The sequence below is a fragment of the Bubalus kerabau genome, chromosome 6, assembly GCF_029407905.1.
Source record: "Bubalus kerabau isolate K-KA32 ecotype Philippines breed swamp buffalo chromosome 6, PCC_UOA_SB_1v2, whole genome shotgun sequence".
Taxonomy (NCBI): Eukaryota; Metazoa; Chordata; class Mammalia; order Artiodactyla; family Bovidae; genus Bubalus; species Bubalus kerabau.
Genome location: NC_073629.1, coordinates 91,985,763 through 92,013,259, shown reverse-complemented (window position 1 = coordinate 92,013,259; position 27,497 = coordinate 91,985,763). Strand labels below are relative to the sequence as shown.

General features: G+C 53.3%; 1 protein-coding gene across 1 annotated transcript; it reads right to left on the bottom strand.

Annotated features, from left to right (window-relative positions):
* Positions 1-276: 276 nt before the first annotated feature.
* Positions 277-26,360, bottom strand: TTC22 (tetratricopeptide repeat domain 22). The gene is made up of 7 exons (XM_055586949.1): positions 25,794-26,360; positions 9,646-9,701; positions 9,338-9,453; positions 8,604-8,722; positions 6,723-6,884; positions 4,228-4,380; positions 277-3,682 (listed from the first exon to the last, which is right to left on the bottom strand). The coding sequence occupies exons 1-7, from the start codon at positions 26,358-26,360 to the stop codon at positions 3,146-3,148; spliced, it is 1,710 nt and encodes a 569-aa protein (XP_055442924.1). The 3' UTR covers positions 277-3,145.
* Between the last annotated feature and the right edge of the window lie 1,137 nt (positions 26,361-27,497).

Sequence of the window (27,497 nt, the reverse complement as noted above, 5' to 3'; positions counted from 1 at the left end):
GGAAGGAAAGCCCATGCTTTCTCGTTGAGCTCTAGCCTGCAAAGGCCCCTAGGGGGTAGTCTTGGTCCCATCCTCAGCCCTTGTGGACCCGGTGATGGAGTCACCTGTTTGGGACTGAGGTAGCCACGTCCCTGCTGTGAGTTTACTCAGTACAGTAAACCAAACTGAGCCTAGCTTATGTGCCAAGCTCAGTGCAGGGCCATGGGGCTGAATCAGATGTGGCCCTTGTTGAACAGAACCAGAGTCGAATGGGGACAACAGACATGGTGAGATCATTATGGTGCAAGGATAAAGGAATGTAAGCAACGCAGTGAGATATGCTGCCCTGAGAGTATACACAAAACAGAGTGGCGGATGAGAGCTGCAGGAGTTGGCAAGACTTCCTGGAAGAGGCAGGTTTGAACTGAGCACTAGAGATAAAAATGATAGGAGGAAAAGTCAGTGGAGGAATAGGATGTACAAAGATACAGAAGTAAGGCAGTTTGTGAGCAGGGAGACTAGTACACTGTGGGGAGGGAGCAGGGTAGTGACAGGTTGTGTTGGTGATCCCAGGCCCAACTCTAGACCACTCATGACACACCTCCCAGGAAGGGCTGTGTCCCAGGAGGCAGCATACAACGGGGTAAGTCTGGCTCAAAGCCTGGCTCTTCCCATGCTTATCTGCGACCTTGTTCAGTGTCTCTGTGTTCTCATCTGTAAAATGATTGCAATGCCTACTCTTCAGGACTGGTGAGAGAACTGAATGAGTTTACGTGTATGAAGTGCCTTGTACATAAGAGGCAGTCCTGGAAGTGGGGTTTCTTTTCTCTTTTCGGCTTTTGGCTAGTATGCAGATACTCCTGACAAAAGCTCTAGTGGGTATTTGTTAGTCATTTATATGATTAACGTGAATGAGATTACCAGAAAGAAAGTTTATTGAAGAGTTTTGGCAGGAGGAGGAGGCAATGGAGCGAGAAATGCATAACCTTGGGGACAGGAAAAGCAAGGAAGAAAACAGACTGGGAAGCCTGGGGGAGGCAACAAACCTCACCAGCTTCCCAGCTTTACCAGCAAACCACTTTGAATTCAGTTTGCCTGTCTGGGAAGTAGGAGAAGAAAGAGATGGGTTCCTGTCTTCCCTGGTTGCTCAGTTGGTAAAGAATAGGCCTGCAATGCAGGAGACCCAGGTTTGATCCCTGGGTTGGGAAGATCTCCTGGAGAAGGAAACGGCAATCCATTCCAGTATTCTTGCCTGGAAAATCCCATGGACAGAGGAGCCTGGTGGACTACAATCCATGGGGTTGCAAGAATCAGACACGACTGAGCGACTAAACCACCACCATCTGTCCTAGGGAAGGTCACAGGTCACAGTCACGGGTAGAGAAGGGATGCGGGAGAAGTGGGCAGGCTGTGTGTGCTCTCTGCTGTCCAGTCACCTCCCGGACTCTGCTGCAACGGAGAGGAATGAAGAAGGGAAAGGAAGTCTTCATGAGCTCTGGAATGGAGCTCAGAGGCCTTGGGTCGCCTTACTTTCCAGATTTCACAGGAACCTGGAATGACAGCATTATGCCAGTGGATATCACCCAGAGGGCCCTGGGTGACAGGTGACACATAAACACTTAAACTTCAGTGTTATCAGTTTATTAGTAGTTTTCCAAACCTGAAGGATGCTGTAAGTAAGTTGGAGGGACAGGATGAGGAGGCTAGGGAGTGTGACTCTGAGCAAGCCACTTCCCTTCCAGGGCTCTCAGTCTTCCCAGAAAGAGAGATCTCTAGGGACCACACTTCTCAGTCTGTCCTGCATCTATCACAGGTGACATGAGAACTAAGGCAGGGGTGCTGGCCTATCCCTGGTGCCGTCTAAGTGTCAGGAAAATGAGTAAAGCAGTGAGTAAAACTTTTTTTTTTTAAGTGGGGGAAGGAAATGCAAAATAAATCACAAACCATTATGGACCGGTGCGGGGGTGGGGTGTCTTGCCACTGCAATTACATACAACCAACAGTCTTGCAGTCTGGAAAGAACTTGGTTTTTTAGAGTTTTAAGTTAAATTAGCAATGGCAACCCACTCCAGTACTCTTGCCTGGAGAATCCTATGGGCAGAGGAGCCTGGTAGGCTGCAGTCCATGGGGTTGCGAAGAGTTGGACTTGACTGAGCAACTTCACTTTCACTTTTCACTTTTATGCATTGCAGAAGGAAATGGCAACCCACTCCAGGGTTCTTGCCTGGAGAATCCCAGGGACGGGGGAGCCTGGTTGGCTGCCGTCTATGGGGTCGCACAGAGTCGGACACGACTGAAACGACTTAGCAGCAGCAGCAGCTCTTGTTAGTAAGACCGTAAGAATCTAGCTTGATGGTTCCCAGATTTGCTAACAATCAAAGCTGAAGTCTTTGACAATAAAATTCTACATCTATGATTCTATAACTTCGATTTCAAGAGTGTAAAATTCCAAGATTTTTTCAGTGTCTGGTAGAAGGTTTGAGATTGGGCACAGGGCGCACTTCCTTGGGTGGGGCCCTTACATTCCCCTAAGAATAGAGAAGTCAAGGGAAGATTCTACCAATGGGCCTTATTTCAGGGAGTTTGAGGGTCTTTCAGACCAAGTTGGCCAAGAATGAGGCCTGCTGGAAGACTGTTAAGAGGGCAGGAAAGAGCACTGAGCAGCCAGGTGTAGGCTGCGGCCCTGCCCTTATCTGGCAGCTGTGCCCTCTGCTCTAGCCACGACTTCTCCCACTGCCAGACCTAAGACCTACTCCAGTAGAGGGGGCCTTATTATAAGGATAGAGCGTGGCTCACGGGAATCCAGTAACAGGCTCCTGGGTACTAGAGTACCTGCCCAAATGGAGGCAATTATCTTCTGCATCTCTTGGGAGACGCCATGTTACTTTTCTGCATATTTGCACAATTTGGGCCTTCCCATTGGCAGTTTCCCACTGGCCTCTCGCGTCTGCCCCCAGCCTCCCTTGCTGTCCTGGATCAGGCTCTTTTGCCTCCGTGGACGCGTCCAACTGTCCTTGTGTCTCAAGGTCCCCATTCCAACTCCCGGAAGACAGTCTGATGGGCTCCACTTACCCACCAGCCTATGGCACAGCGAGCCGGTTTCCAGCGCCTGGACCAGGTCCAACCATCTCCGAGCGGTGGGGAGGGCGGGGAGACTCAGGGACCCTCAGACGGAGAACGCGCGGCGCTCCCGCAGGGAGCTCGCGCCCTCGCCCTTGTGCTCCATGGTCTCGAAGAGCAGCCGCACCAGCGCCGGCCGTCCCTGGGCCACCAAGGCCCGGGCCAGCCCCAGCACCTCGTCCGTGTGCGCGCGCCACACGCGCTGCAGCTCCTGCCGCAGGCGCGCCGCCGGGTACTTGTCCTGGGCGCGCCGCAGCCACACGTCCACCTCACGGCCCACCTCGCCGTCGCTGAGCTGCGCCTGGCTCCACTGCGCCAGCAGCGCCTCGAGCAGGCAGCCGAAGCCCTCGGCGTGGCTGCAGCCCGCGTCGTCCAGCTCCACGGCGCGCTTGAAGCAAGCCGCCGCGTTGGCCTCCTCGCCCTTGATGCGCAGGCACTTGCCGCGCAGCAGCTGCAGCTCCGGCAGCGTGGCGCCCAGCTCCGACTCGCCGGCCTTGGCCAGGAAGACCAGCGCCTGGTTCAGCGCCGCCTCGTCCACCGCCAGCAGCTCCTGCACGGCGTCCACGCCCATGTAGTAGTAGACCTGGGGTGGGGGCGGCGGCGTGAGCCTTCCTCCCCGGCTCTCTCGCTGCTCCCCCTTCATTCCAGTCTCACTACTTACTGTTTTAAAAATTCCATGCATTCATTCCCACCCTCCCCGCCTTCAACAATTATTCATCGCAGTTTGGTCTCCCTCTCCTAGAGAAGGAGACAGTGCTCTCTCTGATTCCAGCTCCAGCCCCACCAATCTCGGCCATATAACCTTGAGCAGGACCCTCTCAGGGCCGCAGTTTTCTCTCACAAAAGATATTGTAACCTCTCGGTGATTATTCCCTGGGCACAGAAGGAATCAGAATAATGGCCCACGCTTTCCGAGCGCTTAGAAAGAACTGGGCCCTGTTCTGAACGCTATTGGTGCATCACCACCTCTAACCCTCCCTGTCGCTGTAGAAGGCAGGTACTACAGGCAGGTTATCAGGCACAAGGATGCCCCATATGCTTCTGTGTCCTCAGTGCCCTGGCCTGACACAGAGTTAACAGTTCTTGTTTAGTAAGCCATTGACTACCCAAGCCAAGAGGCTGCCTTACCTGGCCGATGTCCAGGTAGGTCTTGAGGCCTGGGCACACCTTGACCACTTCCTCGAGGTCGGCCTTGGCACAGGCCAGGTGGTTCCTGTCAGGCATGCCCCCAAGCCCCAGCTTGCCTCTCTCCAGGTCGTGCAGGTAGGCTCTGATGTGGATCTGCCCAGAGAGAGTCAGCTGAGGGAAGATGCTCCAAGCCAGGACCCCTGCCCTCCTTGCTGTTGTCAATAAAGCCTGTGTTTTTTTCCTCAACAGCAACTCAGGGAGTTTCTGTGGTGCAGTTGAAAGCCCCTGAGACTGGGACTCAGAAGTGCTAGATCCTGGTCCTGTGCCAGCTTGGACCAGCCTCTTTCTGGGCCTTAGTTCCCCTCTCTGTGCAATAAAGGGGGTTGGACAAAGTAAGAGCCATTCATTCATTCTCTCATTCATTCAACAAATATGTCCTGAGTGCCCACCATATACCAGGCCCTGTGCTAGGTACTGGAGTGCAGTGGTGATAAGACAGATGAGGTCCCTGCCCTGGCAGAACTTAACATTCTAGTAGGGATGATGATCATAAACAAGTAAACGGTACCACTTCAAGTGGTGACGAGTACAATGAAAAAATAAACAGGTGATGGGATACAGCTGACTAGGGGAGGGAGTTATTGAGATGGGATGGCAGCGCCGATTTTGTGAGGGTCTGTGTAAGCAAGTAGTGTGGGAAGAATGGCAGGTGGCCCCAGCTTGCAAGCATCAAGTTACAAATGATTCCGGACCCTTGCTTTCATCACCACTTCCTCCTTTTCCCCCCACATCTGTTTGGAGCATTTAGGAAATCTAGAGGTTCAGGAGAGGTAGGGAAGAGGTGGAGAAAGAGGAAGTAGGAAAAAGGGGTTGTTGTCATTGAAGGTATTAATACTCTATAGCCATCAGTAGGCCCTGGTTCTAAGGTAGCTTTAAGGTGGGGGTGGGGTGGGGGTGGGAATCTTTGGCTTTGGAGCCAGTTGAACTTGGCTGAATTCCAGCCCTTCCTCCTCTTCATCTGCATGACCTCTGTGAGCCTCATTTTCCACATCTGAAAAATCAGTACACTAAGATCTTCCTTGGAGAGTTACCGTGACAATGGAGAGAACATGTTCTAGCCTGGACCTAGCAATGGTGGGTACTCAGCTTATTCAATCATTCAACAGATCGTCAGGAGCCTGCTATGTGCCAGGAACTGTTCTAGGATATATAGTAGAGAGCAAAATGACAAATTCCCTGCCCTCGTGGAGCATGTATTTTAGCTGGAGGGTGGGGGGAGAGAAATAAACATAAACCAGAAAATAGTATGTTAGGGAATGATAAATGCTAGTAAGAAAAAATAAACCAGCACAGGAGGACACGATGTGCTGGTGAGAGGCTGACATTTTCAGGAGGATGGCTGCTAGCAGCTGCCTTTTCAAGCCCTCCATGAAGTGAGGGAGGAAGCCAATGGGACATCTGGGAGAAGAGCCTTCTAGGCGGAGACCCTAACTAGTAACTGCTGGCAACATGATTATGTCTTCAGGACCGAGACCCAGGGAGCAGATTTGCCCTCATGTCCCATGCAAGGTAATAGAGAAGGCTGTTTAGCCTGGAGCAAAGTAAACTCAGAGGTCCAGATCTCTGCCCCCAAGCAGTGCATTCTGTGGGGACTCCTGAGGGCAGATCTGAGACCAGTGTGGGGAAGCCAGAGGCAGGCAGCTCTTGGTTAAATTAGTAATCTGCGGAGCTGAATGACCATAGTGGACTGCCTTAAGAGACAGTGAGCCAGTTAAAAATATACCTAACAATAGTAATCAACCACTTATAAACTCTTACTATGTGCTCAGTACTGAGTTTTACACACAGAATCTAATTTAAGCCTCATAACAACTCTGTGAGGCAGGTACAATTACCTTCAGCCTGTTTATAGATGAAGAAAGTGGGGCTCGGAATTTAGGCAAGAGTGTAAGTGATGATGTGGGATTTGAACCAAGGCTAGCTGTGTTGAGAGCCAGAGCTCTGCTTTATGACATTACATTTCCTCCAGTATACCCTCTGCCTGCTACGAGCACCTCCCATACTCCTGGCATCTGCTTTAGATGTGACCTCACTTAGTCTTCTGACAACCTGTTAACACAGATGTTATGATCCGTATCTTCCAGGTTTGGGAATGTAGGTTTGGAGCGGTAAGTGGCTCACTTGTCCCAGGTCCCACAGCGATAAATGGAGAGGCCAGAATTCCACCCAGGTCAGTCTGACTGCCTGAGGTGCTAATCAGAGAGGGGGCTGGTAGGTAGCTGGCCAGGTCATTGTAGAAGGGATGAGCAGTGGGTGGTAAGCTCCTTCATTCTCTAACTTGATAATCTTAGAGAACACAAACTGCGAGCCTTGATGACACCTAAGCGCCCTTCTACCATGAAGGCGCCCTGACCTCTGGGCTCTGGCCATGGAGTCTTGGCCCATGTTCTCTGATTCTCAATGGCAGAATGAGGCAGAGCTGCAGGCTGACTCACCTTGGCCCTTGTGCAGTACGCCTGCCAGTTGAGCTCTGGATCTCGTAGGACATCCAGGGCCATGTTGCAGGTGCCAATGGCCATGTCCTGCTTTCCGAGGAAGTGGAAGATTTTGGCTAGGCGATTAAGGATGGGAAGTTGGTCCTTGGCAATCTCGATGGCCTGGGTAAGGGACAAGAACTGGAATGTCATCTCTCAGTAGGGCCATATCACCCCAAAATTTTCATCCACCTTCCAGCTCTAAGTGCAATCATATCATGGGGCCCAACACTTTGGGGTACAACTCATTGACACTCAACTCCCAAGAGCCTAACTCACTGCCATGCTCTCTGCCATTTTCATGGACATGTCCAGTGAATCCCTCCAGACCCCAGGTCAACCCCTCTCGCTCAGACATATCAATGTGTGCTCCCTCATTTTTCCAGGACAGGTGGGAAGAGGGGCCAGAATCAGCCTCTACATCCCCCAAACTCACACTGTTTCTACCTGGGCCACAGCACTCGCCCCACTCCCAGTACAGTTACTGATAGCTCCTGCCTCGTGTTTGTTGCTGCCCCTGGGACACTGAACTCCTGCAGGGCAGGGGCCCCATCTTTCTGTGCTTGGCACAGAGTAGGTTCCCATGGAGGGGCAAAGGCAGTGTGTTAAATCAGACACAACTCTTGGAGCACACGTGAACTAGAGTTTATGCTCCACTCTGTTCTGAGATCTCTCACCAAGAAACTGCTCATCACCCATCAGCCAACAGTGTGACCTGCCCCAGGGCATCATGCTGACTGTACAGGGGGATGAAAATCACAGGGTCCCTGTCCTCCAGGAAAATCTTAAAAAACTGAGCTCAGTGTGAAAATTGCCACCGAAACAAGGTATCAAGAATAAGGCTTGAACAACACTTTAAAGTTTACGGTAGACAGTTTCATCCACTACCTTCTTTGAGCCTCTCAATATCCTAGAAGGTGGACAGATCACATAATCAACATATAAGGAGGTTCAGGGATGGAAGTGACTTGTTTTAGGGTCACAGGCCCTGTGAGCAGAGCTGGCATCCACACTGTGCCAAGCTCATTTTCTCTCCACTGTGCCATGGGGCTGCAAAGGGGAAAAGCCTGAGGGTTCAGTTCAGTTCAGTTGCTCAGTTGTGCCCGACTCTTTGCGACCCCATGGAGTGCAGCATGCCAGGCTTCCCTGTCCATCACCAACTCCTGGAGCTTGCTCAAACTCATGTCCATCGAGTTGGTGATGCCATCCAACCATCTCATTCTCTGTCGTCCCCTTCCCCTCCTGCCTTCAATCTTTCCCAGCATCAGGGTCTTTTCCAATGAGTCAGTTCTTTGCATCAGGAAGCCAAAGCATTAGAAAATTGCAACTAGCTTAGAAGATAGGCCTGGAAAATGAGGTAGGCCAGACCAGGTGTCGGAGAAGGCAATGGCACCGACTCCAGTACTCTTGCCTGGAAAATCCCATGGATGGAGGAGCCCGGTAGGCTGCAGTCTGTGGGGTCGCTAAGAGTCAGACACGACTGAGCGACTTCACTTTCACTTTTCACTTTCATGCATTGGAGAAGGAAATGGCAACCCACTCCAGTGTTCTTGCCTGGAGAATCCCAGGGACGGGGGAGCCTGGTGGGCCACCGTCTATGGGGTCGCACAGAGTTGGACACGACTGAAGCGACTTAGCAGCAGCAGCAGCAGACCAGGTGTTGGGAAGGTCTGACTCACTGCTTTTTTTTGGGATGGAGAGAAAGGTTTGGAGTAAGGGCACTTCCTGAGCAGGGTGTGGAGGTAGGGAGAAACCCAGAGAAGGAGTTGGTTCTAGGGAGAGGAGGCTGGGGTGTCAGGCTTTGTCCAGGTTTGGAGGGTGATTGTAACCAGGGGCACATACCTTGCCAAAGCAGTCCAGGGGATCGGTTCCCGAAAACCCGCAGTCATGGACACCCATGGGCGTGGTGGAGAAGGTGTCCTTCCTCTCCAGCAGCATCCCAAGGTAGCACCAGGCCAGAGCTGGGGGGCGGGTGGAGAGGCGTCTCAGGGAGTAGCAGGTGGGGAAGGGGAGAGCAGGCAGGGGCCAGCACTACCCAGGTGTCAGCCCTGGGAGGACAAGGTTAGGGGCAGGGGCAGAAATCACTGTGGGCCACCCAGAGAGAAAGAGAAACAAAGGAGGGCAGAGGGGACTTGCGAGTGAAGGGGGAAGGATTCCAGTGCTTGTTTTGTGTTTTCTACATCCCCTAGGGGCCCTCACGGAGGGTGCCTTCTGCTGTCTGACCCCAGCTCTCCCCCAGCTCTGGTCCCTGTGTGACAGTGACCCCTCCCGTCTCCAGAAGGGCCTTCATTCCCCCACCACAAAACGGGGATAAGAGGCTGAAATGGGGAGAGCTCTGTCTCTCACACTCTGGGTTGCAGACAGGCCTGGACACGTGCCCTTGGAGTGATGTGCAGGCGCATATTCGCTGGGTGACAGGTGTGAGCTCCTTGAGGGGAACAGGGAGTGGAGGGGACAGGCTGAGGGGGAGAAAAGAACTAGAGGCGGAGACAGTGACAAGACTGGCAGGGCTGCTGATGTGTGCAGGGAGAGCCCAACCCCTTCCCACTCCCCGCTGCCGCCCCCATGAGCCCGACCTCGGGGGTGGGGGTCTGAGGACTTGAGGACTTGCTGCAGCAGGGCCAGCGTGCGGTTGAAGGCTGGCAGCCTCTTCTGCTCCTCGCTGCCCAGCTCCAGGAATATGCCATCTAACCTGTGCCCGAGAAGGGGATGTGGCTGATCAGGACCCTCCCAGTGGTCCCCAGGTTGCCTTGAGTCCTCCCCAGGCTAGTGGCAGGGAGGGGAACTTGGAGCGCCCTTGCTATGGAGATTTCCCCCCTGGGTTCCAGGCCCAACCTTTCCCCCCCGTCCCTCCCCACCATCCCGTCCCCACCCCCAGCCTGACCTGATGAAGAGCGTTGCCATGGTGAAGTACCAGCCCCTTTTCTCCTCCATCGGGATCTAGGGAAGCAGAGAATGGCTTGTGCTGCTGCTATTGAGGCAATGGGGACATTGTTCATAGAGTCCCATGCTTTCCCTGAACCCCAAGAAGCAGCAAGTACACTCTTGATCATAATCCTGCCTGGTTCTGCCACTGGCTGGCCGGGTGAGCCTGGGCAAGTCACTTCACTTCTCTGACCACAGAGAATTTGACAAGATAACCTGAGTGAATGCCCCAAGCAAGGGGCCCATCACAGAGCAGGGACGGGATCCATTTCCTCCCCTCCCCTCCCCTAGGCTCCCGATCCCCCCACCGCAAGGCCCATATTCCACTGGTCACCTTCTCTCTTCCCCGCCATCTACCTGCATCTCCCCTTTGGCCCCATCTCTTGCCTTCCACCTTCCTGAGAAGCCCCTTTGGGCATGTGAGTGAGTTCAGCTGAAGCCCAGGAAGCCCCCCACCCACCCACCAAACTTGTTTCCCATTGTTATTCTTGCCAACTTTGCTGTGCATTTAGATTGACTTGGGCACCAGATAAAATATTTATGCTGTTATTTATGGGAGTAGCTGCTCCTGCCTCTGGAAGGAATTTTAATGAAAACCAATAAAAGCCCCAGTGCATATCAGCAGCTCTGCCTCAGGCTCTGGCCCCTCCCTCCAGATTCATCTCCCGTGGTTGATTTCCAGGCTCCATTCTGCACTCCCCACCCCCCACCCACTGTGGCCTTCTCAGCTTAGGGTCCCATTATGCCTCCACCCCCCACCCTCAGTAGTCAGAACCAAGTCTTCAGTCAAGCCAGCATTTCTGGGCGTCTGTGGTGTGAGGCCCTGTGTTGGGTGCTTACGGGCTGTGGCACTGAATGGGACCCGCACCCTGGATGGAGTCACAACCTGCCTGGGAAGACAGACTCAGGCATGAATAATAGGGCTTGAAGGGGCAGCTGCCATGTGCCAGGATCTGACACCCATCATCTCAATCTCACAACCCTAAGAGGCAGGCATCACTCCCACTTTACCGAGACACAGATTGAGGTTCAGAGAGGTAGAATGACTCGCCCAAGGTCACACAGCATGCAAATGTCAGAGCTGGGATTTGAACCCCATTTGTTAGTCTCCAAAGCCCTTGCTCCTCTCATCACACTGGCTTACCAATAGCTATAATATGAAGCAGAGTTTGATCAAGACCAAGAGGTGGATCTAGACAAATGGAGCAGGAGGGGGAGGCCATTTCCAGTCAGAAGACTCAGAAGGTCTCACAGAGGGCTCAGATGGTAAAGAATCTGCCTGCAATGCAGGAGACCCAGGTTCAATCCCTGGATTGGGAAGATCCCCTGGAGAAGTGAATGGCAACCCATTCCGGTGTTCTTGCCTGGAGAATTCCATGGACAGATGAGCCTGACCAGCTACAGTCCATGGAGTCGCAAAGAGTTGAGCACGATTGAGTGACTAACACACACACACACACAGGGTGGGCTGTGAGGTGGGTCTTGAATTGGAGTGGTATTTCAGAGGGTGGGGTGGGGCACAAGGGCATTTCAGATGGAGGCTCAGCCTGGACATGTGTGGGCAGTTGAGGAGCATGGAGCACAGTGAGTAAGAATGGAGGCAGTGGGGAGCTAATGCTGGCAACTTAGGCTGTGGCTGTTTTGGGGTGGCCTGTTCAGAGGAAGAGAGGAAGGGGGACCTGTGAGTAGATCCCAGTGAGCTGCGTGACTGCTCATAGGAGAGAGGTGTGAGCCCAGGCCCAAGCCAAGTCTGGTGGGAAAGCCAGACGAAGACACAATGAGCAGAAGGAATACCAGGGGCTGTGGGAGGAGGTTTCCTATATGATCCAGGGGGACCCCCAAGGCTTCCAAAGGAGGGCATGCTGGAGCAGGATTCTCAGGGACAAGTAGGAACCACCAAGGTGGATACAGCGAGAGAGGACATCAGATGGAGGGCACATTTGTGCAAAAGCTCAGAGATGAGTGAGCAGGTGTGTCAGGGGCTGCATGCAGCCTGGAGTGACCAGCATCCCAGTTATAAGGGGCGAAGGGAGGAGCCAGCAGGGGCACATCAGGAGGGGCCCCTGAATGCCAGGCTCAGAACCTGGAAGTCATCTGCAAGGCAGTGGGGAGCCATAGCAAAGGTTTGAGCTGGGGAGTACCAGGATCCCATGTGTTTTTACATCCACATCACCTTGGAAAGTTACCCTGTTACTTATGTGGGAATATGTGTATGGGGGTTTTGGCTGGGAACAGGGCTGTCTGGAAGGGAGAGCGGTAGGTCTAAGGATTAAGGGGCATCCATGAGAGCTCAGTGGAGAACACTGACCAAAGCAAAAAGCTGGGATGGGCTGCTGGATAAACTTAACCTGCTGTACCTACATAGGACCTGGGACATGGGAAGGGGACTCGGGTTCATAGGCCAAGCTGGCCAAGGACCTTGGCACAAGGTCAGCACCTGTCCACACGAAGGACCAAGGCACGTGTGCTTCAGGCTCCCTGGCTGCCTGTGGGTATGATCCCATGACCTCTGGTTTCATGCCCACTTTGAGGTTGGCTAGGCTGAGTCATGGTGGGGAGACACAGAACCCGCTCCCCTTTTGAGGCTCCTGACAAGGAAACATGACCATAGAGACAGCAGTTGTACTAGACAAGGAGAGGGCTGCAGTGTCCAGAGCAGAGGCTCAGTGGCTAACAGGCCTGGCCACAAGAGGAGGGTGGCCCTGGGTGGATGTGTTACCCCTTAGAGGCTATATCCCTATCTGCAAAAGGGCACTGTGAGGCAGTGCCCAGCCTTCCACAAATATCCATAAATATCTGCCCCCCTTCTCCTGGTTTGGGTTAGAGACGTGCAGGGTTAGGAGTGTCTGGGAGGCTTCTTTGCCCTATTTCAGTTCTAGATGGAGCGTCGCGGTCTCAGGCTCTGGCATACAGTCATCCTGCCTTACCCACTTTCTAACAGCCCCACCACCACCACTTCAGATGCCTCGTAGGGTCCACAGGTTCCCAAGGTTGAAGAGCAATGTGCTATTCTCAGGCTCTGCCTGGGTCATAGCCACCCTCTTGTTTGGTATTCAAGATGCAAGAAATTAAGTTATGTGTCCAAATCACACAGTTAATACATGACGGAGTTGGGACATAAACTCATGCCTTCATAGTTCTAGCCCCAATGCCTGTCAACAGCACTCAGTTGTTTTGATCAATCCTATTATTATATCCCTGAGACCACAAAGGTGAAGCAGCTTGCTCAGGGTGACACAGTGGTTTCTATCAAGACTTGAAACCCAGTGGTCTCACCACCATTCTGATAGTCTTGAATAGGTTAAGCCTGGTAATTGTTTGCACTAAGTAAGCAATACTACCATCTAGTGGCAGACTGCCTGAATTGCCGGGGCAACTCCTGAATGTTAACTCTCTTCCCTTCTACTTGAAGACTAAAACTGATTTTCAGAGAAGTAGCTAGCTGAGTGACATCTCTCTGATAAATTCCAAATGGAGCCCCTCCTCAGATCCCACTCAAGGTGCCTTTTGCAGGAGGGCTTATAGGGTTGCAAATTAGAAGTGGAGTTAATGGTATAAACAGGCCTGGCTTGAGGCCTCCCTGTGCTTGGGTTCCAACTCTCCATCCCTAGTAGAGAGAGAGACCATTCACTCTGCTGTGCAATTCTGGTCCTAAAATGAGCTGTCTCTTTAAAAATCCTTCTGGTTGTAACTGAAGCAGCAGCTGAAGCTGTTACCAAGGGCAACCTGGCAAGCCATGGTGCGTTAAATTAAATTAAACAGGCCTCTGACTGCCCCCCCCCCCCTCCTGAAGAAGGGAGGGGCTGTTCTTCCTCTCTCCTGGAGAATGAAGTTGCTGTGAAACCTCTGATGGCTGCAAGGAATTCACTTCCAGAGTTGATGGCTCCCAGAGGCAATATATTTGGAGGCAGCCCCCTGGGAGGGGGCCGACAGGACCTCTGCCAGGAGAAGAATGTTGACTGAGGGCCGCCCCGGGTGAGCTGGGGCAGGACACTCCACCCTTTCTGTTGTTCATCCTCATCAGGACCCCATGAGCTGGGGGCTCCAGGGTCTACAGGGGGGTGCTGGCCAGTGGGAGAGTCCGCTCAGGCTTCAAGCTGGACGGGCTCAAGTTTGGTGGCTGCTCCGTGGCAGACCTGTGGGAGGGGACGCAGCAGGGCCCCGGCTCCAGCGCTGCCCTTCAGTAGCTGGGTAGATCCTGGTACTAGCTGAGGGTGAGAGTGAGGCACAGGCAAGGGTTCTCAGGACATTTCCCAGCTCCACTGAGGCCCTCGCCAATATTTCCCTCACTTTAGAGATGGGCTCACAGAGGCGGATTCTCCTGATATTGCATGCCAGGTCTCCCTCTTCAAATTCCTGTTGTTACCCCCAACACCTCGCTGCAACTCTGTATGGTGCTTACCATTTACAAAGTGCACTCATGGCAGATGCCACGTGATCCTCAGAAGGCCCTGTGTGGAATGTAAAGTGGGTCACCATCACCCTGTTAGTACATATGGGAACACTGAGGTGAGATGATGTCCTCAAAGACACACGACTAGTGTGACAGCCTGGACTGAAAACTGGAAATGCTGTTTTTTTTGCTATATGAATAAAAGTGCATTTTATTGAGCACTTACTATAAACGAGGCACATAATTTACATGGGTTATCAAGAATTATACAATTATCCCGATTTTACAGAAGAGGCACCTGTGGCCCTAAGTAGCCCTGGTAGACGGTAGCAGACCTGGGAACCCAGCAGCTTAGCCCCAGAGTCCCTGCACCTAACTACTCCAGATGCTGCTGCTGCTGCTGCTAACTCGCTTCAGTCGTGTCCAACTCTGTGCGACCCTGTAGACGGCAGCCCACCAGGCTCCCCTGTCCCTGGGATTCTCCAGGCAAGAACACTGGAGTGGGTTGCCATTTCCTTCTCCAATGGGATTTTCCAGGCAAGAGTACTGGAGTGGGGTGCCATTGCCTTCTTCAAACTACCCCAGATGAGTGGTTCTCAAAGTGGGGTCTCGTGACAGTAGCATCAGCATCACCTGGGAACTTGATAGAAACACTACACGAGACTCTCGCACTGTGGAGAGCCGAGGGAAAATGGCAGGCCAGCGATTCTCTTTTTAACAGAGCAGAAGGATCAGCAGTTGTGATCCGCAGGGAAGCCTGAAGATCCACGCTGCCACAGCTGGGTGGGTAACTGACAAAGGTGGGTGATCTGGCAGAACCTATAGTGAATATCAGGGTTAGGATGAGACCCTACAGAGCAGGTGTGTGCTAACTTGGCAGATATAAGGATGGGTCTCAGATGGCTAGTCCGTTTACTTCAAAAGGTGACCCTCAAAGAAGGAAATGTTGGGCTCAGCTGGTAAAGAATCCGCCTGGAATGCGGGAGACCTGGGTTCGATCCCTGGGTTGGGAAAATCCCCTGGAGAAGGGCAAGGCTACCCACTTCAGAATTCTGGCCTGGAGAATTCCATGGACTGTACAGTCCATGGGGTTGCAGAGTCGGACACGACTGAGCGACTTTCACTTTAGCTACTTTAGGGAATTTCAGCAGAAGCTCTCTTAATATGCCAATGGCTTATTAATCTACATGTGTCTACACAGGCTCTGTGTGTGTGCATAGGCTCTGTGTGTGTGCACGTGTGCTCAGTTGCGTTCAGTTCTTTGTGACCATTGATTCTGAAGGAAAATGTCTGCCTTGCAGTTCAAACTTTGCCCCTGAGGACTTTGTAATCTGTGTTTCAGAGTCAGCGCCTGCGAGCTGACTAATTCTCTTTCAGGGGAGGGGCAATGAGAAGGAGGAAAGAGAATGAGTATTTCTCGACCATCGACTGTCCACTGGGCACTTCCGTGCACTGTGGCCCTGAACCTGCAAAGCAGACTGAGAAGGTGGAACACATCCTCTTCCTTTTACTGGTGAGGAGAGAGAGACTATGAGAAGAGCTGCAGCCAGCCCCACAGGTCAGGGGTAAAGTACCAGGATTCAAGTTCAGATCTGCCTCCCTCCAGCGCCCCTGTTCTTTCCACCTCATCACATGGACCCTGTGGAGGCTGATGCTGCAGAAGTAAAAGTCACCAGGTGGAAGGCCTCAGAAATAAGCTCTTCCTGCTCAACTGGAATGTCCTCAGTGATGACGCAGAGCAAGCCTCTGGGCTCTGCACTAGAAGCCCCACCCCACCCGGCTCCCATGGGGGCCTGCCCCAGAAAGGCAGGGCAGGTGAGGTTCCTACTCACCCAGCTCCTGCCTCAGTGGGGTTACCCCATACAGAGGGCTGGGATGGGAGTCGCCCCCCACTGCCTCTACCTCCCCCAGGGTTCCTGGAACGCCTACTGGCCCAGCCTGGGCCTCAGTTTCCACGTCTACAAGCGGGGATGATCCACTGGTCTTGCCTCTCACAGGTGTGTGGGTAAGAATGGTCCAGCGTGACTGGGCAGAGGTGGCTGGGGGCTGGGTGCTGAGCCACGGAGGTGAGTTACCTGTTCAGCCCTGACTGGGTTCCCTGCATGGTCTTCATGGATTTTAAGATCAGAGCAGATGGACGGTAGCTCCCCATTGTCACCCCCTTTCTGGTCCTAGATCCAGAGCCATTTCTCTAGTCCCTGGTCCCTAGAGAAAAGGGGATCTGTCTAGTCCCGGGTCCAAACCCGACTCTGGCACTGGGTGGATCTGACGAAGTCTCCTGCCCTCTGTGGTAATAACAGTGATGCCTGCATTTTCTCAACTCCTCCTGTGAGTCTGGGCTGCGTGAGCCCTTAACACACTTCTGTCTTTCCTCCTATAAAGAAGGCAGTTGGGTCAGAAGATGCTAAAGGCAGCTTTGGCTCTGGGGTCCTGTATCAACGAGGAGGGGAGAACCAGTTCTCCAGATGGCCAGAAACAGAGGGAATGAAGCCAGCAGCAAACTAAGAGAGTGCTGTTATGGCACCGAGGCCATTAGAAGGCTGGGGCCAGAGCCTTGGGAAAGCTGTCCCTCAGCCAAGGCTTTGTGTCGGAGAGACCTGAGTCCATTTCCAGCCAGCCACTTATGACTGTGTGCCCTTGAGCAAGTTGCTACACATCCTGGAGCCTCAGTTTGCTCATCTGTAGAATGGCGTTAATAACAGTTCTGATTCCCCAGCATTTCTAGGAGGTGCAAGTGAGATAATCTGTGAAGAGCACATGAGTGCACAGTCTAGCTCATTGTCCAGTGTCAGTCATCCAGCTCCTTTTCTAGCAGAACCAAATCAAATCACTCAGATTTGTGGAGCCATGAATGTATGTATACGTGTGTGTGTGTGTGCACGTGCACGCGTGTGCCTGTGCATGTGTGTTTGCAAGCACCGTGGGAGGAGAAAACCTGCCCATGATCTCAAAAGTTGGAGATCAACTCTGAAGTCCTCAAAGCACCATTCCTGACGTCCCCCAAGCTGTGGTTTCCTCCCCCTCTGTGTGTTTATGTGTTTTCTTCTGCCAGGAGGTTTGTTTCTTCCCCCACCTCTTGCTCTCAAAGCCCTTCCTGTCCCTGAAATCAGCCCGTCCACCACTTCAGTCGAGTGACAGAGGAGGACTTTCCTACCTCGCACAGCCACTCAGGCAGGGCTAAGCCAGGAACCCAAATCCTGACCCCTGGCTCCCAGTGGGGTCTTCTCCCAATTTCATTGTTCTTTTCCCAAAGCTGGCTCTGGGCAGAGTTGAGGGCAAGCTCAGGGGCAGGAGGAAGCCTGAGGAGGCAGAGAGGAGGGTGGGTGCTCACTTAGAAGGAGTCTTGGCTGCCCCATCAGGGGTTGAGGATGAGCAGGCCACATCCAGCCAGGCTTGCTGGGGCTGGCCTTCCCTCTGCGACCCCGTTACCTCCTCCCACAGCCCCCATCAGGCTGGTACCACTGTCTCCATTTCACAGAGGGAGACACGGACACTCAGAGAGGTTGCACAGCCGGCCCAGGTCACTCAGGGTGTCCTGCAGCTGGCAGACTCCCACACCAACGCTCTGACTGTGGGATCCCAGCAGTGCCTCTGTGTGCACAGTGGGCCCAGTCGCCAGGGTCTTGGGCAGCTGCATTGCTGTGGGGGGATGACTGGGAGAATGGGAAGGGAGGCTGGGGGAGACAGGGGTGTGGAGAGCAGAAATCTATTGAGAGGGCAGCTCCTTGAGGAGTTCTCTGGTCCTGGCCTCCCTGATGGTGGCAGAGGGGTCTGTGTGTGTGTGTGTGTGTGTGTGCCTCCCTGATGGTGGCAGAGGGGTGTGTGTGTGTGTGTGTGTGCCTCCCTGATGGTGGCAGAGGGGTGTGTGTGTGTGCGTGTGCCTCCCTGATGGTGGCAGAGGTGTGTGTGTGTGTGTGCCTCCCTGATGGTGGCAGAGGTGTGTGTGTGTGTGTGCCTCCCTGATGGTAGAAGAGGGGTCTGTGTGTGTGTGTGTGTGTGCCTCCCTGATGGTGGCAGAGGGGTGTGTGTGTGTGCGTGTGCCTCCCTGATGGTGGCAGAGGGGTCTGTGTGTGTGTGTGTGTCCCTGATGGTGGCAGAGGTGTGTGTGTGTGTGTGTGTGCCTCCCTGATGGTAGAAGAGGGGTCTGTGTGTGTGTGTGTGTGCCTCCCTGATGGTGGCAGAGGTGTGTGTGTGTGTGTGTACCTCCCTGATGGTGGCAGAGGTGTGTGTGTGTGTGTGCCTCCCTGATGGTAGAAGAGGGGTCTGTGTGTGTGTGTGTGTGTGCCTCCCTGATGGTGGCAGAGGGGTGTGTGTGTGTGCGTGTGCCTCCCTGATGGTGGCAGAGGGGTCTGTGTGTGTGTGTGTGTCCCTGATGGTGGCAGAGGTGTGTGTGTGTGTGTGCCTCCCTGATGGTAGAAGAGGGGTCTGTGTGTGTGTGTGTGTGTGTGCCTCCCTGATGGTGGCAGAGGTGTGTGTGTGTGTGTGTACCTCCCTGATGGTAAAAGAGGGGTCTGTGTGTGTGTGTGCGCGCCCCCCTGATGGTGGCAGAGGGGTGTGTGTGTGTATGTGTGTCTCGCTCCCTGCTGGTGGCAGAGGTGTGGGTGTGTGTATGGGTGTGTGGGTGTGTGCATGCCAGGGACCCTGGATGTTGACCAGCAGTGACCTCTTGGCCCTTCCTGCTAGGTCCCAACCCGCTGGGTGCGGCGACAGTGTGGAATGCCCACACCTTTGTTTGTGAGGCTGGCTGTTGGACCTCCCAGCACCGGCTCCGTCCTGCCCGCCCCAGCTGGCCAGGTGAAATCTGGATGGCCTGCGTGTCACCTTGAGCCTGTTCTGTCCTCTGTGCGACAGAGAATCACAGCACCCAGCAGCAGTGTGTCTGTGAGGTTTGATGTGCTAAAATGAAATGTGCTAATGAACGTAAAACTCAGCTCTGCGCTGGTTCCTATTACCACCCAGAGCCAGCCCTGGTCCAGAAGCAGGGATGAAAGATCTGCATGAGTGTGTGTATGTTCATGTGGGTGAGTGTGTGAAGCCACCAATATTCTAGGAAAAGGGGGAGGAACTCACATAACTGAGTCAGCTTGGGACAGAGATTTTGTTTTCAGAGAAAAATAAGTTTGTTACCTTATTTTAGAAAAATAATAGGAATTTTAAGACTAAGAAACCAAATTAAATTTAGCAACAGTCACAAATTCCTCTTAGGTCCAACCCTGTGCCAGACGCTGGGAGGCAGATAGAGACAGAAGGCTCACCCTCTTGGGGGCAAGAGAGAAACTGCTTGGTGATGAGTCAGAGGCTGAGAACGGCTCTCCTGTGGAGCAAAGCCCAGGGCCGTGGGGGCCCGGGGTGGGGCGGGCAGGTGAGGGGCTGGGCCCCACCGTGATCTGCACTCCGCCTGGAGCCCTGTGTAGTCTCTTTCTTACTCCTCACAGCAACCCTGTGAGATGATGCTAGAATCCCAGCTTGCAAATAAGGAAACTGAGGCTCAGAGAAGTGAAGTGACTTGCCCTTAACCACCTGGTAAAGGAGGAAGAATTTAAACGCTATCTGTCTAACTCCAAAGGGTTTGCTCTTAATACCTTTCAGCCTCAAGACTCTACCAAGAATCCATCTAGGACTGTGTGGAGGGCTGATGGGGGAGGAATGATGGATAAAACAATCTGCCTCATCATATTTTTGTAACTTGAAGATGAGGAAAGAGAGGGAACGAAGGGCTGAGAGGGAAGTCACAGACACCCACTCGCACACAGAAACGCTGCTTGTTTTTGGATTGTGGGCTGAATTACTAACTTTTATAATGTTTTCTCTTGTAATTTTAGTTAGCAGATGAGCAGCTGTCATTGATTCTTTGGCTGACCTTTATTCTTTGAGGTCTGGGGGTCTCCTCCCTGCCTGGGATAGTCCCAGCCCCCTCAGGATGAGGAACCTCTTAGAGCCGCTGTACTGGGCAGGTGGGACCCCCCATCACGGCTCCTGTGGGTGGCAACCCTCTCAGTGATGGGTTCCTCGGCTGCTGCTCCACTGTCCCCGCTTCTTCGCCAGCCCAGTGCTGACTTCACCTCTGCCCTCATCCTGCCTATGCCCCACCTGCACACATGGCAACCCTAGGTTTCCAGGAGGCAGCCCTGGAGGGGGGCTCCCCTCCCCGCCCCACTGGCTATCAGCACTATCCTTATTGCACCCCACTTCTCCAACCTCTCCAGAAAGAGCAAAGGCTTTGGAATCAGACAGAGTGGCGTGAACCCAACTGCCCCTTACTAGCTCTGTAGTCTCGGGCAGGTTACTTAGCCTTGCTATGCCTCAGTTCCCACACCTGTAGAATGGGATCAGAGGGATCTTGTGAGGACTAAGATGAAATCCGCAAGGCACCCGGAGAAGAATATTCTTCTTCTGCATGCTGAATATGCTGAATATTCAAGCAGAATATTCACGAATATTAATTATTGTGTGAAAGTGTGCATTGTACGAAGGAAGGCTTCAACATGGAGGTGAAATTTGAGCTGGGTTTTGATGAATGGAGCTTGCTTTCTAGGCAAAGAGAACAGTACCTGCGTTGGGAGGTGTGAAATAGCACAGCATGTTTGGAGAAGTATGAGTAGTTTAGAGTCCCTGGGAAGTAAGAGTAGGGATTCCCTGGCGGTCCAGGAGTTAGGCCTTGGTGCTTTTTCTGCAGGGGCTCGGGTTCAATCTCTGGTCTGGGAACTAACCTCCCACAAGCATGGCAGCCAAGGGGAGGGCGGGGACAGGAAATGCAGCTGAGGAGGGCAGGAATCAGGCTTCAGAGTCCATATCAGCAGGGCCACCCTGTCCTCCACCGGGAAGCTTCCAGCCACCCTCTTTCCAGGCCTCACCCCCTGCTCCAGTTCAGCTGTCACCAAAGGACCTTTGCACATACCACGCCCCTGCCAGGAGTGCCCCCGCCCCATTCCTGCCAGGACACTCCTGCTTCTTCCTGAAGCCTCCCCCAGTCACCTGTACTGAAAGGAACTGCACCCTCTCTGAAGCTCAGTTATTGTCACTCTATGCCCAGGACCTCAACTTGCCAGGTCCCTGTTGATTCCAACACGGGTCTTGATGTCCCCAAAGTGGATTTCCCTTGTCATCCTCTGGTGGGGGGTGGGGGGCGGTGTCCTGTTTTTGGTTCAGAAACTATGGTCTCTGGTATACAGAGATGGAAATACCAGATCACCTGACCTGCCCCTTGAGAAATCTGTATGCAGGTCAGGAAGCAACAGTTAGAACTGGACATGGACCAACATGTCCAGACTGTTTCCAAATAGGGACGAACATGGAACAGACTGGTTCCAAATAGGGAAAGCAGTACATCAAGGCTGTATATTGTCACCCTGCTTATTTAACTTTTACGCAGAGTACATCATGAGAAATGCTGGGCTGGAGGAAGCACAAACTGGAATCAAGATTGCCAGAAGAAATATCAATAACCTCAGATATGCAGATGACACCACCCTTATAGCAGAAAGCCAAGAAGAACTAGAGAGCCTCTTGATGAAGTGAAAGAGGAGAGTGAAAAAGTTGGCTTAAAACTCAGCATTCAGAAAACTAAGATCATGGCATCTGGTCCCATCACTTCATGGCAAATAGATGGGGAAACAATGGAAACAGTGACAGACTTTATTTTCTTGGGCTCCAAAATCACTGCAGATGGTGACTGCAGCCATGAAATTAAAAGACGCTTGCTCCTTGGAAGGAAAGTTATGACCAACCTAGACAGCATACTAAAAAGCAGAGACATTACTTTGTCAACAAAGGTCCATCTAGTCAAAGCTATGGTTTTTCCAGTAGTCATGTATGGATGTGAGAGTTGGACTATAAAGAAAGCTGAGTGCTGAAGAACTGATGCTTTTGAACTGTGGTGTTAGAGAAAACTCTTGAGAGTCCCTTGGACTGCAAGGAGACCCAACCAGTCTATCCTAAAGGAAATCAGTCCTGAATACTCATTGGAAGGACTGATGCTGAGGCTGAAACTCCAATATTTTGGCCACCTGATGCAAAGAACTGACTCATTTGAAAAGACCCTGATGCTGGGAAATATTGAAGGCAGGGGGAGAAGGGGACGACAGAGGATGAGATGGCTGGATGGCATCACTGACTCAATGGGCATGAATTTGAATAAACTCTGGGAGTTGGCGATGGACAGGGAGGCCTGGCATGCTGCAGTCCATGGGGTCACAAAAAGTCAGACATGACTGAGCAACTGAACTGAACTGACCTGGTGTACAGAGCTGAGAGACGATTGTCACCTGGCACAGGCTATGCAATAAATATCTGTGACCTCAGCCAGTCATAGGCACATCTGACTCATCCCTTTGCACCTCTCCCCCAGAGACGGGACTCCAAGAGGTCTAGTTAATGAAGGAACAAATGTTTGCTCCTCCCTTTGTCCATGAGCTTCTGAAAGGCAGGAGTTCTTAAAGATAGGGCCTGGCACACAGTAGGTGCTCAATAAATGTTAGGCTGAGCATGTGCCTCTCAGACTTGCCCATAATTTACCAGTTTATGGGCACCTTTACCCCATGATTTGATTGGATAACCACAGTAAACTATTGTTTACTGTTTATAAAGCAGACATGAGGCCAGAGATGAAAAGTGACTTGTTCAAAGTCACACAGCAAAATAATAAGAGCTGGGTGCTTTAACTCAAGCCTTCTGCTCTAAGTACACAAAATCATCATTGTCTTCCTGATTGTGACTATTTCTTGAGCATCTGCTCTGTGTAGATAGTTTATAAGCACATGCATGTGCGCATGTTAAGTTGCTTCAGTCGTGTCCGACTCTTTGCGAACCTTTGGACTGTAGCCCACCAGACTCCTCTGTCCATGAGATTCTCCAGGCAAGAATATTGGAGTGGGTTACCATGCCCTCCTCCAGGGGATCTTCCTGACCCAGGGATGGAACCGGTGTCTCTTATGTCTCCTGCATTGGAAGGTGGGTTCTTTACCACTAGAGCCACCTGGAAAGCCTATTTATAAGCATGATCTCTCCTAATCCTCAGATGATGAAATGGAGGGAGGGCTCCAAATCCCCAACTGTCTCCTGGGATTGATGGGGGCTGACCACAGCCACTCTGTGCAGACCTGGGGAGCTGCCACCAGGCCAGGCACAAGGATATGGCACAGGGCCTGGGGGCCACCTCCCACCTGAAGACATTAGTTCCCTCCCTGAAGCATTGGGCAGGGCCCCGATCGCCATTCTCTCTGGCGGTCCCTAAAGAGGCGGGTGTGAACACACCATGGTGGGGCAGACCAGCAGCAGGGAGGGAGGAGTCAGCCTTTATTCCATTTCTATGCCCAAACCTCCGCCTCCCTCCCCACCTCCCCTGGGAAGCCTTCCTCCAGTGAGCCCCCTCCTGAGAGCAGGAAGGAACCTTGGAGACCATCCAGTGCCCCCTTCCCACTCCCCTTTCGCAGTGGGGAAACTGCAGCCCAGACAGGAGAAGGCCCCAAGGTGGGTGGCTGCAGCTGAGATGAGAACCCAGGCCTCCTGGCCCCCAGTCCAGGGCTCTTCAGGCCCCACTCTGAGACTGTGACCACAGTCAACATATACCGAGCTGGCCAAGTCTTCCCTGGAGAGCAGCTGACGTTCAGGGCCTCAGACTCAGGCTTTAAAACAGGAGATCTGGGGTCGTCTGTGATCCTGCTGTCCCTGTGCAAGCTCTATTCTAGGTGCTTTCCAAACATCAGCTCTTAGTTATGACATCTACCAAATGATGATGTCCCCATTTTACAGATGAGGAATCCTAGGATACAAGTACCATTATTATCCCCACTTCATAGAATGGGAAGCCCAGTGATGCTAAGGACCAATTAGAGGTGAGAGCATGAAGGACTGGGATTGGGACCTGGATTGTCTGACTCAGCGTCTACCGTCTTAACCTCCACCCTGCGCTACTCCCCTTAAGTCAAGCCCTTGCCTCCCACATAGCACTCCCTGAGGTCTTAACTCCACATTTCCTCTTAAGCTTTGGTGGAAAATGTTCCAAGGCGGTGTGCAGAGGCCTTGTGAATGCAGCCATCCTACTCATGTGAAAGCTTGTTGTCATTTATCCATCACAAACCTAAACTATGATAAAAAAAAAAAGTCATCATTACCAACTCAATCCTGCCTGTGCTATGCCTTCAAGGAAAAGTCACGGTACCTCTCTGAACTGTGGTTTCCTCTTCTGTAACAGAAGGATAAGGCCCTCTATATCAGTGTCAGCCATCTAATGCAAGCAGCCTTTGGGATGGCCCCCAGTGATCCTCATCACCTGATATTCATGTCCCTGTGTAATCCCCTCTCTTTGCATGGGGGCTGGACCTAATGACTTGCTTCTAATGAAGGGAAAAATGATGGGATATCCATGAGAGAAGGACCTGTGGGAGGTCTCTGACCAATAGCCAGTGAGGAATTGAATTCTGCCAACAGCCAAGTGTGTGAACTTGGAAGGAGATCCCTTCAGCTCCCCCAGGCTGAGCAAGCCTTCAGATGAGACTGCAGCCTAGAGGCACCTTCTGAACCATGCCTAGGTTCTTGAGCACACACACTCTGAGACCATCAGTGCTTATTGTTTTCAAGCTGCTAAATTTCAAAGGATGTTTGTTATACAACAATGAGTAACTCATATATCCAGGACTTGTCTGTTTAGTGCCAGGCCTACGCCACACGGACATTCACTCAAGAAAGCGCTGCTGTGTCCAGGTACCATGCCAGGTATTAAGTTTACAGACAGACATACCTACTCTCAAAACCTCAAGGTTGAGCTGGGGAGACAGACTTGTAAACGGACAGTGTGAGCAACATTGTAGGAGCCCCAAGGATGTCCTAACCCAGCCTGGTGAAGTCAGTGGAGGGGATGTCTGAGAGCAAGGAGAACCTTCCAGGCAAGGGTGGAGCAAAGGGCACTTCAGAAAGAGGCTGAAGACGTGTCAAGGTGGGCTGTAAGGAGACCTGGACCACAGGAAGCAAGGGCAAAAGCTTGGCTGGAAGGGGGAACATGGAAGAGGGAAGGCAGACAGCAAGATCACAGAGGCTCTCCAGTGCCCACCAGAGAGCCTGAGACTTATCTGCTAGGCAGTGGGGAGTCACTGGGCGTTGTAAGCGGCTGAGGGATGTGACCAGAAAGGTTGATCAACATGAATACTGGCAGCAGGGTTGGGGCAGAAGGGTCAAGGCAGAAACCCAGGCAGGATGATGGAGACCATATTGGTACAGGCAGGGAATGATGGAAGATGGGCTGGCAGAGGGAGGCATTAGAGGAGTGGATAGGCCACGGATATATGAGGAGGTGGGATGGACGGAATCTGGGGTCTGAGTGGATGGGGATGGTGGGTGAGGAGGAGAAAGGAGTCAAGAATGCTGCCAGTTTCTGGCAGGATGCAGAGCTGTGCCTTATAGCGAGGTGGGTGCACACAGATGCAGGGATAGGTACTTGGAGGAACAAGATGACAGGGGTGAGTTGGTGTGCTGAGTTTGCAGTACTGCCAACAAAGAAACCTAGGCAGGCTAACCGGCTGGGATGTGGGTCCACTCCCTAGCCCAGCAGAGAAAAGCTACAAGCCCAGTCTGGGACTCAAGACGGGAGAGGCACACTGGAATGGTGTTCCGGAAGCCAGCGGGCCGGGGCCAGGGGAGAGTGTGGGGCCATGGGCGTCCCTGTGGACGTTAGGGGCCGCGACCCCAGCCAGCCCTCCCAACCTGGAGACGTCACCTACCTGCTGCGCGTAGCCCAGCGCCTTGTCGTAGAGCGCGATGCCAGCCTCCAGCACGCGAGCTCGCTCTTCCGGGCTGGCGCAGCCCACGTCGAAGCCGTGTGCGTAGCCCTGCTCCGCCAGGCAGCGCGCAGCGCGGAGCTGGGGGTCCTCGGCTGCCCCGCGGTCCCCCGCCAGGCCCATGAGGCTGGCCAGCTGCCCGGCGCACGCCTCCTCCTCTTCCTCCTGCCCCAGCCGCCCGTACACGTGCGCCAGATTGGCCCAGGCGTTGAGGTTACCCGGATCCTCGCGGGCCACCTCGAGGAAGCGCTCGCGGGCCTCGTCCAGCTCCTCCAGGTAGAAGGCGAAGGCTCCCAGGAGGTGGCGCACGGCGGGGCGCTGCGGAGCGGCTGCCAGCTCCAGCTCCTGCCGCAGTCCCTCCCGCTGCAGCTTCAGGTCCCGGGCGCGGAGCGAGACCGGCGAGCGCAGCTCGAAGTTCAGCTGCATCTCCAGGTGGAAGTGGCCCGGGAGGTAGTCCAGGTCGTCGATGAGGGCGTCCAGGTCCTCGGCCGCGGCCTCGGGCTCCGCCATGGCTGCCCGGCGGCTCCCCGGGCCTGGCCCCCAAGGCTGCAGTGGAGGGGGGCGCCCCTCTAGCGAGCCCGGCGCGGGAGGCGAGGGTCAGCGCGCAGAAGCCTGGGGCACAGCCACCTCCCATCCCCGGCGCCGCCCGCCGGTGGGTGGGTCAGAGCCACTCAGGAGCGCCCTATGGGTGTTTCCGCTTTCGCTGCTCAGCGGCTTTTAGACGCCTGCATTGCACAACCAGGTGTGCCTGATACACTGATGTAGTGCCAAGTGCGGGGCGTGTAACGCCCAGTACCTGGCAAAAGGTGTGCTTTTACTCTCTCTGCTCAGCAGATGAGAAAAAGTGAAGCTCAGACGAGAAAAGTACTTGCCCAGGTCACAGAACTGGGTGTGCCCAAGCAGGCCTGGAACCCAGTCTGCTGAACCCCAAGCCAGTCCCTTCCTCCGTGAGCACTTCTCCACCCTGCATGAGCTCACTTAGTCAGGCCTGGCCCTTCCAGTCGGCACCGAAGCTGCCCTCACTCTTGTAGCTGTCCCAGCTCCTCCACACTCCTCAGTGTTTGCTTTACCTGTCCCCTTCTGCAGATCTTCCTTAGCTGTTATTCATCAGGCCTCCCCACTTGGGATTTCTCCGCCTCCTCTCTGCCCTGCAGTGGGGCCCCAGTGGAAAGACAGGGATTCCTGTGCTGCTTTTAATCCCTGATACTGTGTGAATGGGGCTTCCCTTGTGGCTCAGAGGTAAAGAATCCGCCTGCAATGCAGGAGTCGGAGGAGATGCAGGTTCGATCCCTAGGTCGGGAAGATCCCCTGGAGGACGGCATGGCAACTCACTCCGATATTCTTGCTTGGAGAATTCCATGGACAGAGGAGCCTGGTGGGCTACAGTCCATAGGGACGCAAAGAGTTGGACACAACTGAAGTGACTTAGCACAGTGTGTGAATGAGTGACGCATCCAATGTGTGAATGAGTCTCTAGATTATTTCACACTTTATTCTTCCCTCATCTGTGACATGAGGGTGATATTCCCTCCCCCAGGACCAGGGTAGATATCAGGGTAAACCTGGTAAATGTCACTCTGGATAGCTATCAGCTCCCACTCATTCTGCACTCTGGGTTTTCTTGCTCTTGCCAGTGTTCCCCCAGGC

Bases quoted from the DNA above. Each gene is read 5' to 3' on its own strand.
- TTC22 (XM_055586949.1), bottom strand. From the start codon at position 26,360: ATGGCGGAGCCCGAGGCCGCGGCCGAGGACCTGGACGCCCTCATCGAC. The intron at 9,702-25,793 runs GTAGGTGACGTC...CTGCTTCCCTAG, and splicing joins CGCTGGGCTACGCGCAGCAG to ATCCCGATGGAGGAGAAAAG. The intron at 6,885-8,603 runs GTATGTGCCCCT...TCCCTTACCCAG, and splicing joins CCCTGGACTGCTTTGGCAAG to GCCATCGAGATTGCCAAGGA.